The sequence below is a fragment of the Megalops cyprinoides genome, chromosome 3 (assembly GCF_013368585.1).
Source record: "Megalops cyprinoides isolate fMegCyp1 chromosome 3, fMegCyp1.pri, whole genome shotgun sequence".
NCBI lineage: Eukaryota > Metazoa > Chordata > Actinopteri > Elopiformes > Megalopidae > Megalops > Megalops cyprinoides.
In genome coordinates this window covers 51600527-51621284 of record NC_050585.1, presented here as the reverse complement: position 1 = coordinate 51621284, position 20758 = coordinate 51600527, and the positions used below count along the sequence as shown (strand labels likewise).

General features: G+C 42.3%; 2 protein-coding genes and 1 non-coding gene across 13 annotated transcripts in view; 2 read left to right on the top strand and 1 right to left on the bottom strand.

Annotated features, from left to right (window-relative positions):
* Window positions 1–1072: 1072 nt before the first annotated feature.
* LOC118773984 (probable E3 ubiquitin-protein ligase RNF144A) lies at window positions 1073–3942 on the bottom strand. The gene is made up of 3 exons (XM_036523067.1): window positions 3734–3942; window positions 1967–2037; window positions 1073–1528 (listed from the first exon to the last, which is right to left on the bottom strand). Exons 1-3 carry the CDS (start codon window positions 3753–3755, stop codon window positions 1091–1093), a joined length of 531 nt encoding a protein of 176 aa, XP_036378960.1. The 5' UTR covers window positions 3756–3942; the 3' UTR covers window positions 1073–1090.
* An 11397-nt stretch (window positions 3943–15339) lies between these two features.
* Window positions 15340–15421, top strand: trnas-gcu. Its single transcript has one exon. It is a non-coding gene; the product is annotated as a tRNA-Ser (tRNA).
* Window positions 15422–17054: 1633 nt separating this feature from the next.
* The window catches only part of LOC118774888 (serine/threonine-protein kinase MARK2-like), a 38619-nt gene continuing 34915 nt past the window's right edge, over window positions 17055–20758 (top strand). For 10 of the 11 annotated variants that reach the window (XM_036524473.1, XM_036524472.1, XM_036524462.1 and 7 more), the window contains exon 1: window positions 17055–18207. In XM_036524473.1, the coding sequence (XP_036380366.1) occupies window positions 18157–18207 (51 nt within the window). In that variant the 5' untranslated portion in view covers window positions 17055–18156. Of the gene's footprint in view, window positions 18208–18310; window positions 18388–20758 lie in introns of those variants that run through there. The other variant, XM_036524470.1, reaches the window with a different exon arrangement.

The window sequence follows — 20758 nt, the reverse complement described above, 5'->3', positions numbered from 1 at the left end:
TAAATATCTAAAAGCATGTAACTTTAAACAGTGCCCTTTTGGCTGGAGAGGAAAGGATTTTGCTGGTCTGCTGAAAGACGGTCCGGTTTTATTTTCGTTTGAGCAGGGCCGACATCCAATGCCGGAAAACAGGGCTGTAAACTGTTACCATGGTGACCACTGAAGGTAAGTCAAAGCAGGGTCAAGGTTTACCAACAGTGTTTTCAGCGAACTGGCTTTGGTAGGGTGACGGAGACAGGCGCCTTGAAACCACAAAAACTAGCCTTAACATATAATTGGTATTTTCAATGGAAATGTTATCTGATTTTTAGGAATGTATAGAGGTGATATGCTGTCCCAGGGTATTTTAAAGACCTTAGCCTTACTCCAGAGCAATATCCCAGAAATCAACGAAGACTTCAAAAAAGTTTATTTCATGATCAAGGCTTTTTCAGTACTCTTGGAGAAAACAGTGTTGTAAAAAAAACATTGAATTACATGAGAGAAACATTACATACATTGCATAATAGTACTTTACATTTGGTTGTTACATCAACATTAGAACAAAAGTCTTGTGAGGAGAGTAACTGACTTCATTGCACCACCGTTACACTAACCCCACCCAAATCCATTCATTTACTGTACGATTATTGTTAGACTGTGCCAAAATACCGGATGCTGCAGCTTCCATCTTTATTTTTGTTGGTGCTTGTATTTGGTTTCACTTTTCATCCTACACCAGCAAAAACACTATCATCTGACTAGCTAAAGACAAATAACACAGCACATCTTTAATGCCATGCAATTGCCAAGACATCTGATCACTTTTATTCAACCGCTAGGAATAAATTAGTCAGTAAATGTGTATTATCATAACCGTTTGGATTTAAGCTCAATTCGATCCCCGCTGGGACTCTGCTGCTGTACCATTGGGCAAGGTACTTAACCCACAACTGCCTCAGTAAATATCCAGCTGTATAAATGGATAACATTGAAAAAAGAGCTGTAAACTATGTAAGTCGCTTTGGATAAAAGAGTCTGCCAAATGAATAAATGTAAATGTAAATGTAAAACACTTCAGGACTGTTGCGGTAAGACACAAGCGTATTTTCTAAGTCAGAAAGCGTTGTCGTTCTGCCATGGGTTTTGTGCAGGACAGTGACCAGTACAAATCTTTTGCCTTCTGACATTCTTCACTTCTCTGCAGGCACATAAAGCAAAATCTGTGGTGGCAGGTGGGGCACGTCACATATTTACATCCTTTCGTGTGCATGATCAGACTGTAGCATTTGGGACAAGCTCGAAAGACGGGACAGCCAAAAACCCTGCTCTGAGGATCCTTGACTGTGTCACAGGTGAGAAGTGTGCTCACCACCTGGCAGGACCTGTTGCTGCAGCATCCACCGCTAGCCTCGCTGGAAGGCAGCCAGGGGGACAGGCAGGAGGTGCAGAAATGGTGAAGCTGGGGCATCTGGGAACACTGGCTGAACTGATAAGGCTGACCCTCGCTGTTCAGAGGACACAGCAGGACGCCGGGGCAAGCCGGGCACTAGGCAGGAGGCAAAGACAGGACAGTAAGGAAGGCTGACAGGTGGTGCGTAACACATTACATTACATAATTGTCATTTAGCAGACGCTCTTATCCAACTCACATCGGTTACAGTTTTATCCATTTATACAGCTGGATATTGACTGAGGCAATTGTGGGTTAAGTACCTTGCCCAAGGGTACAACAGCAGTGCCCCAGCCAGGACTCAAATCAGCAACCTTTTGGCTATGAGCCCTGCCACTATATATATACACTATACTACTATCACAATTCTTGAAGATCACAAGCATGTGTGCTGTATGGGAACCTGACACATTGCCAGAAGACTACTATAGAATGGCAGGAATCTAGGCTGGTGCACTCCACAAATTTATTTTGAAACTGAGGAAATCTCTGGATTTGGCAAAAATTGTGGACATTGGTATCTTAGTAACTCACTTTCAAGTAAGCCTGGTAGTGTGAGGGGTTGTTTTCATACCCCTGCGGGCCTGGGGTGCCAACACTGTTACCTAGAGAAGGGAGGTGGAGATGTGACTGAGATGGGGACAGTGAGAGAAGGGGAGGGGGAGGTTACAGAGGTACCATTCATTGTTCAAACTATAACCAGTAAGAACCACACGTTCTGAGGTGGGTTTTCATGATCTTTTCTGCCGGTCTGAATGGGTACCGTGTAACTGGTGCTCACTGAGAGGAACTACAGCAGTGGGCGCTTGTCATGACCCACGCCAGATCCAGCCAATCAGGTGAGCATAAGAAGTATCAATATGTTGAACATCCTATTGGCAGAAATCCAAAAGTGAAAGAGCTGTTTTTGGATCAGTCTCTGCCTTCACATGGACATTAGCCCAAAAGTTCACAATTGCGCAAAATGGATATCAGCATTATCAAGCCATCACTACTAGATTCTATGCAAGTAGCTTGCATAGACCGTAGCTAAAAGCGACCCAGTTCCGATTTTTCCCAGATACTCTGAACAGTAAAAAAAAATCACATGAAAACATATTTTCAACTCCGATTTGGACCACACATGTATGTGCTACTAAATCCGATCTGCATGCGACCTGTGTGTGAACGCTCCAAAAAAACGTTTTTCGCGTAATTCTTCATGCGACAGATGCTCGTAAGGTCATAAGTCCACGTTTGCAAGACAATGCGTCATAGGCTACATCATTGCGAACGGTGAGAACGAAAGTTGCCCATGAAGGGCCGGCGAGGTGGAGGGTCAGTAGAGGTTACCTATTGCAGCAAAGGCTATTATTTTAGCCATTTTCTCCTTCTCGCACTTAGTATTAGCTGACGTATTCGCAGCCGGTCAACACCACACACCACATTAAAGATGAGTGCTAGAACACAGGCTCCCATCATGACCATTTAGATTTGACTGCCTACAAAGTAGTGACGTCTTTTGTTGTTAATTTGCGCATGCAGCCCATTTCAGGATAGAGATCTGTACACGTACACATAGGATTTCGGCCATTTTCAAAAATAAATAAGTTATGAACAGCCATACAAAAATGGGATCTGAGTAAAAACGAGAATTGAACAGCAAGGCCTGCATTATGGCCTGTACATACGCAATTCCAAGCAGCGTATGAGCAACTCTTGTTAAATACAGAAATGTTTTCCTAAATGATATAAAACATTACAGAAACATTTTATAAATCTAAATATTATGGAGGGGAAAACATAGGAAACCTTCCTATAAACATGTGCACAAAACCACTACCACACTTCAGGAAGGGCCCTGCAACTTAAAAAAACCATCCTTAAAACGTTCCCGGAGCTTAAAATTGTTTGGGGTAACCATTCTTTTAAAAATTCTTATAACCCAGTTAGTTGGCCGGATAGTTGATCTAGAATTAAAATCTTGATGCGAAACACTACGTACAAGTCTAGCCTTATTCAAACAGAAAGAGAAAGAGAAAGTTACATTGACATCATCTACTATATGAACGGAAATATAATCCAAACGAAATAAACGATCGTAAAACCATTCATATTTCAAAACAGTCGACACAAAACACGTATCCTCCTCGCTTTGCTTTTGGGAGTAGATACATTTAAGGAATCTTTCTTCAAGAACATGGATCACGAATCTTGAAAAAGATAACCGAAGAACTAAAAAAAAAGTATGAATATACACTCCCTGCGTGTGATCCTTCATAACAAATTAACAATTAAATGTGTTAGTCCCGCGAGACCTACCCATGGTTCTTCCAGGACGCATATTTTCTTTCTCCCGTACTTCTGCATCAAGTAGGATGAATCCGTCTACCTGTAATCCGCTGGTTTTTGTGCTGTACCAGCAGGTTACATAAATTTTCTGGCGACACGTTTGGAGTCCGCACGCATGAAACTTTTCTTAATTATTGTTCATCGCTGCTCAGCAATTTTCCATCCGACCATGAATTACTGACCACTGCAGATCTAAGGCTCTATAAAGTTGGAATAAAAGAAATCATGTGATGCGATGACGCGCGAGGAAAAAAATCAATGGTTACTGAAGGCATACCGATACACACTTTCGCGGACGTTAACGCGGTTGGTTTCAGAAGGTAAGACTACTGAGCTGTCAAATGTATGTTTCAGGAAAGAAACACGTGGATAACAATTCAACAGACCAATGATAAATCATTGTTGTAATTTCATATACATCGTATGAGGAGTCATCTTTTAATCTTTTCCCTGTCAGGACAGGCGTTTAGGTTTGGATTAGGCTAAAGGAAGCCTTCATATTGTCTGTTTCCACCTGTTATTCATAATGGTGGATCTGTTATGTTAGGGGCAGCCATCTTGTGAGAGTCATTGGGTCTGATTATTACTCTGCAAAGTAGAGTTATGGCCAAGGAATAGGAAGCCATTTTAAGCAACCAGATACATATATTATTTCCTCAAGCTGTTACCATATTTAAGAAGATAATGCCCCCATACACACTGCCAAATGGATTCAAGAGTGGTTTTATGAAAACCAAGATGAGGTCCAACACTTTCCACGGCCTCCCCAATCATCAGATTTAAAATTTCTGAGAACCTTTGTCAGATGTTCTGGATTGTAGAGTGTAGAGTAGATTTTCTTAATCTCTTAAAGAACTGTAAGCTTTTTCTTCAGATCAAAACTTGTATAACTGCATTCCAAGAAGGACTGAAGTTGTACTGAAGGCAAAGGGCAACCCACTTAATCAATTCCCATATATTGTTCTCGTGTTTCCATTATGCATGCTTGTTATGACAAATGAGGGTGTCCTCAAATAATCAGGGTGGCCTTATATCCAGGCCAATGCCAAACCATAAACTGTGCACTTCTGAACACTTGCTTGAATATTTAACAAAGTCAATGTGGCAGGACAAGGGGAATAATCATAAATAGGTGCTACACAATTTCTGCTTGTTGGCACCACCTTCTGGCTAACAGGAGCCACAGCAAATTGCCGATGCAGCTCAAGGAAGCACAGTTGAGACCAATTGACCGATGGGCACAGCTCACCACCCCTGTGTTCGAAGTGCAAAGTACCACTGTGGGAAATGTGTTGGCAACTAAGATCAGCTAGTTAACTGAACCCAAGCATTTACTTTTCATAAGTCTTTCATTAGCAAAAGATTTGATATATACAGAAGGGTTAACATTTTGTAAAAAAAAAAAAACACTTTAATACACAAATACAAGGAAACACGTTAAAACAGCTGAAGCAAAAGTGCAAATTAATCTAAAGACTAAAACAGTCCGTGACTAGGTACCGTAAGAAAGATTAAAATATAAAGAATACAAACACAATAAGGTCACAAATCCTAAAGCCTGTGGTTATTTTTCTCATTTAGCTCGTTGCAGAGTGAGCAAAATTCAGGTTTGTAGAGGCACACAAAACAAGATCATCTGAACTGAGCTGCCAATCGACAGCCATTCCCGGTATTGAAAATGGTATTATCATCACTCACCAAAGCTTCTTACAGTATGCCATTAGGTTTTCCTGATGGAAACCGTAAGATAAAATGTGTAATGCACTGTGTGAAGCACTCTGTAATAAGTGATACTGTATATAACTGTTAAATTGATTGAAAATGTTCTCCTAAAAAAGAAAAAAAAAAAACTTTGTACCCCTTTTAAGAAAAACATTTGGCTAAATTCTCAGACATCATGCCTTGAAATATGTAACAGTTTCAGTCTAGGTTTTGCCACTGGAAACAGTATAATTGTTGGTTTTCCTGCTCATTACAAAATAATAAAAAAAAATACCAAGGACCTGTGAGGCCCTCAGACTGAAGCTGTCCAGTAATTTCCCTCAGTGCACATAATTTAATTTCTCTTCTTCCCGTGAAACGTCTCCCTTTTCACTCTGCCTTGTAAAAGTGTGTGCGTGTATGGCAGGCAGGAGTCTGTTTGCAAGGGGACATAGCAACCACCAGAAGCGGAGCTCTACGGTTCCTCTGAAAGCCAGTCTCACAAGCAACAAGTTCCGAAGCCACGCTGGCTGAGGGAAGGAGGAGCACCCGTCTTCAGAGGAGCACGGCCCCTGCTGCTGCAGTTTTCCCTCGCAGGTGTGAGCGACGGCCGGGTTGTCTGGCAGTTGAGGAAGGTGCAGCTGTGCGGGTCACCATGCGTTTTGGTAATCAAGGCAGGCGCGGCGTGCAGGTACTCGCAGTCAGCTGGGGAATGGCAGGCTTCTGCGGTTCACGATGTCAGAGCGGTTTCTGAAATGGGGGTTAAAATGGAGGATACAAAGAAAGAATAATGTAAACAGGTGCAATGTCACATGACATCTTTTTCTTGTTTCAAAGGCATACAGATTTGTACTTTCAATAACAATCCAACTTATATTTACTGATATCATTTAGAATAAATGTATACACAAATGTAGACTGAAATTAATTTCATGGTCATCAGAAACAGTACTTATTTGAAATAAAATCCCAAGGGAAAGTGTTTGGTTGGGAAAATCAACACATTAAGCACAGTGCCAGTAAATCATTCATGTATGGCTCTTACACTGACTATGGCCTGATTCGTGTATGCTATATTTTATCACATAATTTTTTCATCTGCTGATCTTTGTTGACAGCTGAGACATTTCTGGAAGAATGGGGACAAACATACAGTAACCGTTATACCAGAAGAACCAGAAGTATTTTATATGGGATGTTGACAAACCTTGTCTCGATGACTCCTCTGATGGACTCTTAACTCCTCTGGATCTGTGAACATTTTTCGGCAAAATGGACAAACTGACTCTGTGATGGTTCTCCAGAGGCTCTGATTAGAATCTGCAGAGTCTTTAAGATCAGATCGCTCCTTGGAATGCATTTGGTCTGATTCCATCTCCAAATACAAGCTGTTACCATGAGGCTTTCTCTTGCTTGCCTTTAGCTGAGCTGCTGCCCTGTCGGAGGCCAGGAAGTTCGGTCCACGCATAGGACCAAAAGATCTTTGCGGATCCTGGTCATTATCCTTACTGACAGTTTTCAAATGAGCCTGCCCTATTTCAGAGCCAGTTGGTGGTATGGCCTTGGGCTGGCCGCTAAGACACGGTGAATGTTGGGGCTTTTGGGAAGTCGTGCCTGAGACAGTTTTGCTCTGAATGGGTCCAGGACTGGGCCCAGGGAGGGCACTGTCTCTCTCCGGTTTGCGTGTCTGTGCCAGACTCCCCTGCTGGCACGGCTGCTCCTCCTTCACTGTAGTGGGTGGGGCCCGGGATCCTGCTCCCAGTCTAACACTGCTGCTGTTCTCTGACCTGGTCAGCCCAGAGCTCCAGCTCTCCAGAGGTGGCACAGACAGCTGCTGGATGCAGTGGTGCAGAGAAGGGTAGTCCACGTATTTGAACTTTGGAACTCTCTCTGTGGAATCCCTGGAAGCTAGGCCGGAGGGCCTTCCGGCGGAGCACCCTGCTAGCCAGCTTTCTAAGGGGGGAATGGCCAGCTGCTGGATGCACTGGTGCAAGGAGGGAAAGTCCACATACTGGAATTTGGGAACCTTGCGAGGCACATCAGAGAGGTCGTCTTTTTTTACCACAATGGGTACCGGTTCCACACACTCATCTTCCTCCTTGACACACTGGGTTTCTGTGTCCAGCTTGTCTTTGATTAGCGAGGGTTCGAGCTTTGGTTCATTGACTGTTGCCACTGGGAGATGCCGCCAGCCATCCATAGCCAGACCTCGGCACTGAGGCTCTTTTCTGCAAATGCACAAAACAGCACTTTGTTGATACTTGGACCTGCCTTATTACTTCACTGGCAGGTCTGCTAAAGCCCACAACTTTTGTGAGCCCATAGGAATGAAAACAAATTAACATTTAGTTGTACAACTGACAGGCAATCATAATGTCATTATGAATTGAAATAATCAAGCAATTATTTCAAATAAAGTATATTTGGTATTTTTTACATTTATTTTAATTTTATCCCTGTTATGCTTCAATTGAGTCATACCCGGTGTTGAGGAAACAACATTCACACTCACAGTATTCTCCCACACCCAGAGACAAGATAATACTAATATCTTGTTTTTTTTTTACTTTACAATTCTCAGATGTTATTCAGCTGTGTATTCTCTTCTGAAGACAGAAAGCAGGAAAGCACATTGTGGGCAAAGAACAAAATGGCTACTGTACAACAATTCACTCTTGCCAGTATCTCCTTAATAGTTTTCAGTAGTGAAAAGGCTGAGATGACCATAAGAAGAATTCCCTATGGTGGCGTCCTGCACTTGATTGCAGAATCAGTTGGTGTTGTAAAGCTGGGTGGTTATGCCTCAAGATCAATAACAGTACAGTGATAATACAGGGAAAGTGAGACCGATTTGAGATGCTGCCTTCTCCCACAGCCCAGTGTCAGAGATATAAATAGCACTGCAGGTACCAAGTATGGGCAAAAGTAGGTCAGAGCAAGACTTCGCCGGGGGCCCACACAACCAAATATCTGCCAAACAGCACAGTCAACTGGCCTTGTGACACCAAAGCTTGAAGAAAGCCTGACAAATGCACAAACCAAACGGTCACACTAACAGATTCTGAAAAACACAGGATACACACACACACACACACACACAATAAAAATGTGCAAAGTTCTTCTGCAGCTTTCTCAAAGTGAAGGAATATGCATTATTAATATAAAATGTCTAAATAAACATGAATAACACAAACAAGCGTGAATGTCTAAATCAAAGACAAAATCAGGTGAAATTAGGCAAGGAGAGACAGAAAACCATCTTTCCTGTTAACTTGTGGTAAAGTGCGGTATTTATCCATAATAAAACTGGCACGCCTCGGATTTGAGATTGCAGTTTACTATTACCCTTATTAATAATCAATGCGCCATCACTCACTTGTTATTATTTGCTTATTAAACACAAAATTACTATTTGTCTAATTTAAAAAAAGTTATTCATGGCATCTGAAGCAATACTGCCAACAACATTAAGAGAAAACAAGAAGAAAAGTCTACACTTTCTCCAAAAACTCCTGCCTACATCCCTGACACAGTAAGCGGAGCCTGCCCTGGAAACGTGCCGAGGTGGTGTTCCACATCCGCTCGCTGTGCTGTTGCACGGAGGAATTAGGTCACGCACGGTGGCCTACATTTCGAGGGTTTGTTGTCTTGGTTTTTCCTTCACCACATACATCTGGGCTAGCCCCGCCCCGCCCCATCATCATCTTTCGCGCAACTGCAACTGCTCCACGGTTTCCACAGTTGCAGATGACTGCGTATGAACGGCGCAAGTTACCTGGAGAAGACGGTGCAGCTGCATGTAACATCATTTTAACTGCCACGTGCGTGATTATTTATCTTCTGAGACACACCTACTCACAGCGGTAAAATGACAAGCAGCGTCATGGTGACCGCATGATGCGAAGGATTTACGTGACTACTTACACGACAAGCAATGGTTTGTCATTAGATGCTGCTGACATTTCGTGCTCCCATACCTACTTCACGGTAACCACAGTAACAGCAAGCTAACAGGCTGACTGATACCGATTCACGAATTAATATCGTCGCAGTTAAGATACAGATGTATGGCTGCGCAAACGTCATAACAAGAGCATTATTGTTTTTGTCATAATGATCATTTTATAGTTCTACAGGTTTACCTTTTGTGTTATCGTGGTTCCTGGAACACTGTGGAATGCGCAATAACTCCTCTCCCCGTTGATGTCGTATTCTGCATGCTTTGCAATTAAGATGGAGCTAGCTGACTAGCTGGCTGTAAATAAAAGATGCCTACGCGTTCGGCTGACTCGGGAAAATAGCAAAAAATGTGTGCTCATTTAGTTGGTGAGGAAACGCGGAAATTCAGTATGAATCAGTGACGTTCCAGAGAATTCAAACCTGCATTTATTCTTAAACAGTGCCAATAGTACTTCCCTGTCAGCTGTTACTCTGAATACTGAGTGTTTTCTGTCTTGAAGCCACAGATTTAACTCAAGCGAACAGAGCAACAGCTAATCCAGGTCTTCGGATGTTTCGATACACGCCTACGCACCCTCCCCGTGTCGCACTCTTCTCCAATCCAAAGAGTGGAGAGGATGAATGGGCGGAGCACCCCTGTCCTACTTCTCGGCCAATTATAATTTAGTCAGTTTAATGATTGACAAGAGTAAACCTCCTGGAGAAAAAGATGCCAAAGTGATGCCCTCATCCACCCGCATACTGTTGGCTACCTTATTCTTTCACTTTACCGGTCGCTGTGTTAACAGTAGAAACTGTGACTGCGAATAACGTCACTATCAGAATTGTGAAAAAAATTGGTCACTCTCACTATAACTTCACATACCTGTTTAATGTCAGCCCTAATGCTGAAGAGAAAAACTCTTTTAAATGCCCATTATAGGGAAACAAAATTAGGAATTCAAAGAGGACTCAGAATTGAATATTCAAATATTCATTTATTACTACTTAAGTATTTACAAAAAGATTTTTTGCTTTTTATTGTGTTTGACATATAGTATTATGGGGACAGAACCAACAGCCTGTGGTTATACACTATATGGCCAAAAGTGACTTTAAATGTGGCACTGTCATAAGATGCCATCTTTGCCACAAGTCAGTTCGTGGGATTTCTGCCCTGCGTGATCTGCCGCGGTCAACTGTAAGTGCTATTATTGTCAAGTTGAAGCATTTAGGAGCAGCAACAGCTCAGCTACGAAGTGATAGACCACACAAACTTACAGAGCGGGGCTGCATGTAACATGTAAAAACTGCCTATCCTCTGTTTAATCACTTACTACAGAGTTTCAAATGGTCTCAGGCTGCAACATCAGCACAAGAACTGTGCGTCAGGAGCTTCATGAAATGGGTTTCCATGGCCAGGCAGCAGCGCACAAGCCCAACATCACTATGCACAATGCCAAGCGACGGCTGGAGTGGTGCAAAGCACGCCACCACTGGACTCTGGAGCAGTGGAAACGCGTTCTCTGGAGTGATGAACCACACTTCATTATCTGACAGTCTGATGGATGAATTTGGGTTTGGACCAGGGCCAGGAGAGTGCTAACTACCGGAATGCACAGTGCCAACTGTAAAGTTTGGTGGAGGAGGGATAATGGTCTGGGGCTGTTTTTCAGGGTTTGGGCTAGGCCCCTTAGTTCCAGTGAAGGGTAACATTACTGCTACAGCATACAAAGACAGTTTAGACAATTGTATGCTTCCAACTTTGTGGCAACAGTTTGGGGAAGGCCCTTTCCTGTCCCAGCATGACTGTGCCATTGTGCACAAAGCAACGTCCATAAAGTCATGGTTTGATGAGTTTGGTGTGGAGGAACTCCAGTGGCCTGCGCAGAGCCCTGACCTTAACCCCATTGAACACCTTTGGGATGAATTAGAACGCTGATTGCGAGCCAGTCCAACATCAGTGCCTGACCTCACAAATGCTCTTTTGGCTGAATGGGCACAAATTCCCACAGACACATTCCAACATCTTGTGGAAAGCCTTCCCAGAAGAGTGGAGGCCGTTATAGCTGCAAATGGGGGAGGGGGCAACTCCATATTAATGCCCATGGTTTTGTAACGGGATGTCCAATAAGCTCATATAGGTGTGATGGTCAGGTGTCCACATACTTTTGGCCATATAGTGTAACTGGCATTGTTTATTCACACACAGCTGTAGTGCGGTGCTCGCACACTGACTAAATATGGTCTTAATTCTGTCAGGATCATTCAGGCGTACAGCTCAAAAAGCAGGAGGAAACAACACGACACTCCTCACAAATGCAGTTATCCTGCTACAAATGTAGGTTCTATCTCTCTATGCCTTCTTTCTTTCCCATTCTGTGAGGTGCTGTTTATCTCCCTGGATCTTCATTTCAGTGTCACGGTTCTGTTTCCCTCTCCCTGATTTTGTGTGTCTCCTTCTCTGCCTCCATGTTCCTCTGTCTCTGGCTCCGTGGTACTGTATGTCCCCCGGGCTCTGTCTCTGTCTTTCTGATTCTATCTGTGCCTCTGCTTCTGTATCCCAGTTTCGTCCAGTTCTATTATGTCTCATGCTACAAAATATGTGTTTTTAATGGTAAACCCTTTTAACATAAATCTGATCATTACTTTTATTAGACTTGCAAACACAAAACCATAACCATATTTATTGCACAAGTTTTTCTTTATATTTTAAATGTGTGTCTTCTTTTTAAATTTGTATTTTATTGTATTAATTGTGTTTTATTGTATCTTATACGTAATGTCATGTGCCGTATTGTGTTTATATAAATGTTCCACGGTGCACTGATGTTGCAGACCACCCACAATTTTGTTGTACTCCACCGGGCAATGACAATAAAGTCTATTCTGATTCTGATTCTGAATTGATGTATATCCATAAAATGCCAGTTTGTTTGAATAACCATATTGGTTTAATATTCCATATTGAATTACTCTTTCAAATGCATTACAAAATGTGCGACTATAAATGAAGAGCCTAAATATGTATTTCCTCTGTAACATTAAAGTTAGTCATGTGTAAATCATGTGTCTTAGATGTGTCAGTACTTGTGACCTTCTCACTTATGAGGCATTGTGGACAATGTATCAGTTGTAAGTTTGCGTCATGATACTATCTATATTTTGAGTGGCAGAGCTATTTTTGCAAATGTGTACAGTACTGACACATGGGTACAGTTTGTACTTGTGAGTGGCTGGGCATGTTTTCGGTTTTGTTAGATAACTGAAGAGGGCAATGAGGGTTTGTTTCACATAACCCCCATATAAAGTCAGTGGTTTTTATTTATGAAACAATATACATTTTGCTGTCCCCCCCCCCTTTGTGCAACTCTGTTTTGGAATCTTTCATTAGGTTTGGCTCACCATAACAACTTCTGTACTGGTGTGAGAATGCTGAAGTGAGACACAGGCAATTCACCTTCAGATTTGTATGCAGCCAACAGCGATTTTCACATGGTGCATTATATAGCGGAATGGGCAGTGATTGGAGGATAGGCACTACTCCATTGACATAACCCGATCAACTCATAGGTACCTAACCAATCACAGCACGTGAGAGATTTTTCAGTTGAGGAAGCCTTGGCTGACATGACCACCCTTATCCAAAAACATGTTGCAGTGGCCTTGCGGTGGCTTTACACTGGGCTGCAAATGGAATGCTGTCCCATTTGTTTGGTCTGAGTAAAGCTTCAGTGCACACACTTGTGAACGAGCTATCGGAAGCCTTGTGTTCTGTGCTCAGCTGGCATGCAAAACCTCCGAGAGAGAGGTGACTGAAAGAAACCGTGGCTGGAGACCAAGATTCCAGAGACAAGTTTTCTCCATCACAGCTAATGAAATTCGTAAACACAGGAGCTAGAAATGAGATTGTCTGTCTCGTTTACGGCAGAGGGGATAGCCTTGCACGGTGATGTCAGTCATTCTAAACAGCTTAGGCAGCTTGACATACTTACACTTTTGCCTCTGCACGGCCATAGTCCGTCCTTGTCCCCCTGCGGCAGTAGTTTCACAATGCAGTGTTCGCAGCTGCCCGACAGCATTGAATTTCACCAAACGTGACCACTGATACAATCCGAGAAGCATTTTAGTACCAGGTGTAAAAAAGGTCTCTAAAGTAGCAACCAGTGTTATACAGTAGTCTATCTATAGGGGGCACTAAATGAACTTTCAAGTTTGTTTTTTCAAGGGAAGTATCTTTCTTTGATATGTTCCTGCAATTTTGATATTTTTCAGAAACTTAAACTGATTATTATTTCAACACTCTGTAGAAATGCTTTCATTTCCAAAAAATAATGAGGAAGAAATGCCAACCTCCCCTGTACCGTACCGTAATTGGGTTTATATTAAATGAAGTGTTCCCACCACTCAGCAGGGCAGTGGGATGGGCTCATGAAGATTCAAACATTCTCAAAATGTCAGACAGCCTGAATGATTATCACCAGAAGATTGTTGGACATATGCTTTTATTCATATCCATGATGTCAGCTATAGACATGATTTCACTTGCCCACTGGGAATCCACTGAAATTTGAGCAATAAATCACTTGTAACAATTAGATTGACATGCGTTTAGCATTTATGTGAATTGACTTGCCTGTCAATCACCAGCTAGTTTTATCATGTTCTTTTAATATAAATGTCCTGCATTATCAATCCATGTTTCATGATTATAAAAAATCATGAGGACCATTTGTGTATGCCAATTTTCCTTATTTAAAATTGAACATTGAAAAATAAAAAATCGTTCAGTTTAGTTAAAAACAGTCTATAGAATGTCCTTAACATGCTGTCCATCAAGGGAGCAACTTTTAAATTCTGCTAAGACCTACCTGGAAAAAACATCAACAGACTGATGCCAGGGTCTTTGTCAGGATGATTTAAAAAATGTGTTTAGGTGATTACTAAGTAGACTATCTTCACAACCTACCAGCAGCAGCTACAGATTTTACTCTCAGTTATTGAAATAAACTTCATTGCCAGTGTGGGGGTTGGCCAGTTAGCTAGCTAACTGTATATCTATTTTCTTGGTTTGGTCTTTGGTGCTTTTACAATATGAGACTACAGTTTGACTAATAGTAATCTTTTCTTGATCTGGTCATGAACTCTGTCTCCACATGTGCTGCTCTGTCACACATTAAGTGATGAGTGTTGGTGTTGGAGAGCGCTTTTACCTACCTGAAAACATTGGAGATGGTCAAACAATGTCAGAGTTGGTTGCCCCCTAGGTGGTTTTCCTAGGGCTGGTGCACACACACCCTGTACGGTGTTAGCTCGCAGTGCATAAGGTGAGTCCAGTGGAAGCAAGGTCAGAATTCTAATTATGTCCAAACAATGTGATAGGTTAGTCTTCATGAAGCAGTCTGTCTGGAACTATTGCTGTTGAGGATGATCTTATCTAAAGATGCTCTCTGACAAGATGAGCTATGGAGTAAAAGAAAAGGTCATTTCAGATTTGGTGGAGCCTCATATGTACTGGGCATCATATAAACCTGCTCAAGCTGGAAGCGTTCTGTCAAAATGCTCCGGTGTTTTCTACCCTGGTATTTGGAGAATAATGTGGTGGTCTGGGCTGGGAACTACATTGTGGTGTTACAAATCAAAAATCAAGGATGTGTGAGATCTCCCTCCTTACAATCTTCCCAGATCATTCAATGTGGCTGCAAAGCTCCATGGAAGGGCAGTACCCAGGGGAATGCCATCTCCACACAAAAATGGTGAAAGGTATTTGGTCTTGTTTTGGCAGCACAGATGTGGACTGTTTGTCTTCCCTAATAATCTCTCATTATTCACTGTGGTCATCCATGTAGAACCAGGATGCTCGGCATGGATATTTTATTTTAAACAGATATTTACAACAGACAAGGAAAGGAGACAAAGACAGTGCACTTACAACAGACGAGGTGGCCGAGTGGTTAAGGCGATGGACTGCTAATCCATTGTGCTCTGCACGCGTGGGTTCGAATCCCATCCTCGTCGAGTGGTGTGTTTTCCCATATACAGCTCAATGCCTTATTGTAAAATCTTATTGGGTCAGCGGTGTAGCATAGCGGTTAAGGAGCAGGACTCCTAACTGAAAGTTTGCCAGTTTGATTCCCTGCTGGGGCACTGCTGCTGTACCCTTGGGCAAGGTGCTTAACCCACAATTGCCTCAGTAAAAATCCAGTTGTATAAATAGATAACATTGTTAAAAAACTGTAACCAATGTAATTTGTTCTGGATTAGACCATCTGCTAAATTTAAACATTTTTAGATTTTATTTGCCTCCAGTGTGCCATGCCACCATTTCCGCTCATTCCTGTTGTCCTAACAAAAATCAGAGGAATGAAGTGAAAAGTCTGGTGTAGGGGTAAGGAGCAGGGTGTGTAACCCAAAGGTTGTTGGCTAAATTCCCTGCTGAGGCACCCCTGTCGTATCCCTGTGCAGTGTACTCAACCCAGAATTGCCTCCATTACTGTATAAACTGATAACCTGCAAAAATTGTAATCTAGGTACAGTAAGTTGCTCTGGGTAAGAGTGTCTGCCAAGCAACTTAATGTAAATGTAGAGGGACATGTTGACCTCATTTACTGATCCAAAGTTATATGCATAAGCATTCATTTTGATGAACAGAGGACAATGTATCAGGAGCTGAGCGTCATGGTGTAATCAGCGTGTGCCATGTCACAGTTTACACTTATGGAATGATAAAAAAGTGCAAGGTAACGCTGATCATACATGAATGCAGGAAGATTACATTTCACATGTATTAACTACATACCAATGGCTTTAAAATGTGAATGCTTCAAGGTTTATGTAGTATGCTCACGTGCAGTTTTGCTATAGTTGAAACTGAATTACTTGAGATAAAATTGAAAAGACTTTGTTTTGAAATGGTGCCCCTTCACATTTTCACAAAAGTGTGGTTTTTATGTCCACATTATCCACCTGGGAATGCACAGTCTAAACTTCAGATATGTTCATATGACTGACTGCAGAATATTTGGTCACAGGAAATAAATCTGAGCGCAAAGTGCACGAGACATTTGCTGATTTGAAGTGGAATGACCCCATTAGACCTCAATGTGACGATGTAATTTGTATGACATTTGGAACTCAAGGCAGCAGTCAACATTTCACAGCCAAGGACTCTGATTGCACTGGAGAAGTCCTGCTGGCAGACGTGTTCAAAAATTCCCCCACCATCAAAGTCAGAGGACTGGAGACGCCCTAATACTGAAAAGATATTAATGAAATACTAAAGCATTTGATACTGGCGATCATCGTAACACTATCACGATGATTTGGAAAATATATGCAGTTGTTCATTAAAATGGCTTAATTGCTCAATAGTTTCTCTAATTTGTTCAAAATGCTAGCTGTACACTCACATTTCATCTGTTAAAACAATTAGCATTTTTTTTTACTAACTAGCCTACATTTGGGTCATTGTAACTTTATGTTGTGTGGACCCATCAAGTACTTAAGCTCAGACGTTTCTGAAATTTAGAAAAATATATTCCTAGCCAACTAGCTTGCTCGCTGAGCGACAAAGCCGGGTGCTGTCAAGTAGATCGAGTGACACCAATCGTTGCCGAAGTTCAGTTACAGTTACGCTGTACTCCTCCCCTCACACTCCTCCTGCCTGAACGGCGGCCATGTTCCCTGGCAGTTGTTCCGGTACCTTGCTAGCAAACTAGCACGATTAAGCACAAGGCAGTGTCTTCTTTCGGGCACTGCACCAACTCTTCTCCGCCTCCAGAGATTGGTCGATCCTCAGCGCACTCCGCCAGCGGGAAGACGGAGAGCGGAACCCGCAACTTCCCACCATCTCAGATGCTTTCTGAAACACGGGCTTAAGCCACCACCAACCACAGCCTCTTCCTCCTCATCAGTGCTGCAACATATCGGCGACCTTTTTTTCCGATTATGCTAGCTAGCTAACTAGCTAGTCGGGAAAACGAAGAGATTTTTTTCTTGTGTATTTTTTTCCTTTGGGGTGCTCATTCGTCTTGGACTATTTTCACAACTTCCCGGCTATAGATACGGACCTTACCCGACGGTTACTGGTTATTGAAATAAACTTCATTGCCCAGAGTGGGGGTTGTGACTGGTTGGTTAGCGAACTATATCGCCAGCTAGCTAGCTGCCTAGCCTTGTTTTGTTCTTCCTCCGCTGTTGGTTGGTCAAGTTCCACTTGGGCTGGCCTAAAGTGTGAATCCCCAGGCTCGATTTGAAGACTTTAACCGGAGGATCAGCCCTGCCTTCGTTTATGCACGTTTTATGACAGTGCCCAGCTAACGTTGGCTGGCTATATTCTTCCTCCGGACACGGAACTGTCTCAGCTTTCCTTCGTCAAGAGAGGGACAGCCAAGTTATCTGGCTTTTGTAGCTGACGTTGTTTTTTAAAGAGTCTCCTGAATGTGTTTATTTTTATGATAAAGCTAGCCACCTGTTTGCTAGCTTGCTATTTAAGTATTTTGTCAAGATATGATTATTTTCACTGACGGCTGAAAAACTTCGGCTAGCTAGTTAGCTGCTAGCTAGCTAGCTACATCCCTCGCCAACGGACACGGACGGCTGCTAGCTGCTAATGAGGAATTCAACTTGTTGATCACATTATAGCTAAGCTAACAAGCTACTTTTTTCCGGACTGACATTGAAGACAAATGTGCGTCAGATTCTGAAAGGTTTCGTGACCCCCCTATCCCCCTCCCTTTTGAGAATTTCTTAAAATGTCAGCGCGGACGCCATTGTTAACAGTCATTGAGCATTCATCAGACCAGGTAAGACCAGCAATCCAGTAACGAAAATACGAACCGAAACTGTCATAGCTCGCTAGCTAGCTAGTTTTTGCCATGCCGTGAACTGTAGTCGCTGACTTACCTCGCTGGATGCATACAAACAAGTGACGTTAGCTAGCTCGGTGTCTAGCTGGTTAACGTTACTTGAAACGTTTTAGTAAGGTAAGGTTTCAAGTCCTTGAAAATTAAAAGCTAGTTACGCATGGCCAGTCTGGCTAGCTAGCTAGCTTGTAATTTTTAACTTGGTTCAGTAGCTACGTAGTCTTTATTGTCCAGCATGTTAGCTAGCTAGCTACCAACTAATCATGTAGCAGTTATCTAGCTAGCCAAACGTGGTGTTGTTTTCGACTTGAATGTTTAGCTAGCTTCAAGTCTAACCTACTAGATGGCCATGTCTCGCTGAATAATATAGGCAACGTCTTCGGTACCTAACGTTAGCTGTGGTGTTTCAGCATTTTTATGGATACAAAATAACGTGAAAACTAAATGTATCGCTAAAGCTAACATCGGCTAGCTAGCATGCCGAAAGGGACGTCAGCATATTTTAGCTGTGTTTGTCTGTACGTCGTTAGCTAACGTTAGCTAGGTAGCTATATTCTGTTTTCACCTCTTGCGTTCATTTTCTCTTGCTAGCTACCAAGCTAGCGAGCTTGCTGGCTATCATAAGACCTCCCTGTCTGTGGCTAACCTAACCAGCCATATCCAGGACACGTGACTTTAACGCTTGTGTACATCATAATTAGCATAATTTCTTTGTTTGCCAGATGAGACTTTGATTCATCTCACAATCAGTTTCATCAATAAAAGTCCAGCCGGATGTGTGCTAGTTATAGCTGGCTGTTACTGTCCAGGTTCATCCTTGTTCTGATCAGAGGGTGAAGGAATATTGTCCTAATCTTGAATTTACCCTTGCGGCATTACACGAGTAGTCACCATATACTAATAACGCAGTGAATCAAACCAAGAACAGTTGATGTTGAATCTAGCCTAGCAGTAGCCAGAATAACGCAGTCTGATGACGTGAGGCAAAGAAGCCATATCCCGGGGTAGTTCTGGTACTGTAGTTAAACCTGTAGTGGTAACCAAGTTATCTGTAGTAATATTAGTCACACCAGAGTGTAGATAGCCCAGTCCGTGAGTATTGTTATGGAAACGCTGAACACACGCAGTTGATAGCGTTAAGTGCCTGTGCCTGTTTGGTCCTCTGGATCGGATTGGAAAAGTAGGTCTCCTTCCTTTGAGTTGTTCTGACTGGGAATTTTTGGATGTTTGAGTAGTCCAGTGTTCATTTTGTGAAGCCCCCTCACAACCCCGTGCCTTCCATGTGAAGGTATTAACAGGCCACTTTGCCACCTCAGTATAGGCCTGAGACTTGTCCCCTTCACATTCTGAAAACGTTTGTCAAACCTTTCCGCAACTTTTCCCCATAAACTGTCTGCTCCCTACAAACATGTGCAAGCATAGTTAAGTGACCCGAAAAGGTAATTTACGGTCAGTAGCTGGCAATAGGGTCGTACAGGCATATTTGTGCTTTTTGCCGTTGCTTAAAGGTATCATACTTTCATTGACTGCTGTCTAGCTGAACATACCTCAGGGCAGTGAAGTGCATCTTGGTCCTACCCACCTGTTTCATATGGGTGTAAAATAGTCCTGTAGAGCCACAGCATTGAGAACCTGCACACCTGCACACTGTGGAACACAAGTGAAAATCAACTTTAAGTGTTGTTTTCAAAGTAAAAAAAAAACAAAAAAAAACGTTGTTTTATAGTAAAGTGAAAACAGGGTAAAGTATGGTAAAGTGTCACCATTCATCTAAAAAAAAATTGGAAGATGGCAAGCCATTGAGTGTGTTAACATCTCTCAGTTGATGTCATGTGCCTAAAAATGCGTATATGAACTACCAAACAACGCAGTTGAGTGGGTTTTTTTGCCACTGGTTCAATGGAAATGAAAGCGAGCATCCATATTTCTCTTGGTTTCCTGCAAGCTGTTCTATAAAAGGCATTTGTGTGTTCTGTGTATCTCAGTTGATTACTCTGTGTTGACGAAAGTGTAATTAGCTACCAGTAATCACATTATTCCTTATTCCTAAGCTGTGGCTATCGGTGTCATTTTATTGACCTGTGTATGGTGGCAGTTAAATAAATGTGTGTAAATGTAATGTCCCCCTTTTGAAAAGTAGCTAGCCAGGAAGAGAATATAACAGTCATGAATATTGGTATGGCTAGTGGTGGTATTTGGCACAAGGTGAATCTGAATACCTTTAACCTCTTGAACTAGGGTGGTTTTGTTTTAAATGCTTGGCACAGCTAAATGAGTGGGAGATACAAGAAAGCTTTCACATATTGAACATTCTGGTAAAGAAAGGTTTCCAGAGGATGAGAGATGTTAAGGGGTGTATAACAATTCTAAGTCCATTTTCTCCGTGCACCATCTACTTTATGAACTTGGCAACAGTTCAAGGTTTCTTTTACCAAAACCTGATCCTTACACCCGTCATTATTTGAATACATCCATACTGCAACGCAAATGG

Bases quoted from the DNA above. Each gene is read 5' to 3' on its own strand.
- LOC118773984 (XM_036523067.1), bottom strand. From the start codon at position 3,755: ATGCGTCCTGGAAGAACCATGG. The intron at 2,038-3,733 runs GTAGGTCTCGCG...TCCCTTCTCTAG, and splicing joins GCGTCCTGGAAGAACCATGG to GTAACAGTGTTGGCACCCCA. The intron at 1,529-1,966 runs GTGAGTTACTAA...CCTCCTGCCTAG, and splicing joins ACTACCAGGCTTACTTGAAA to TGCCCGGCTTGCCCCGGCGT.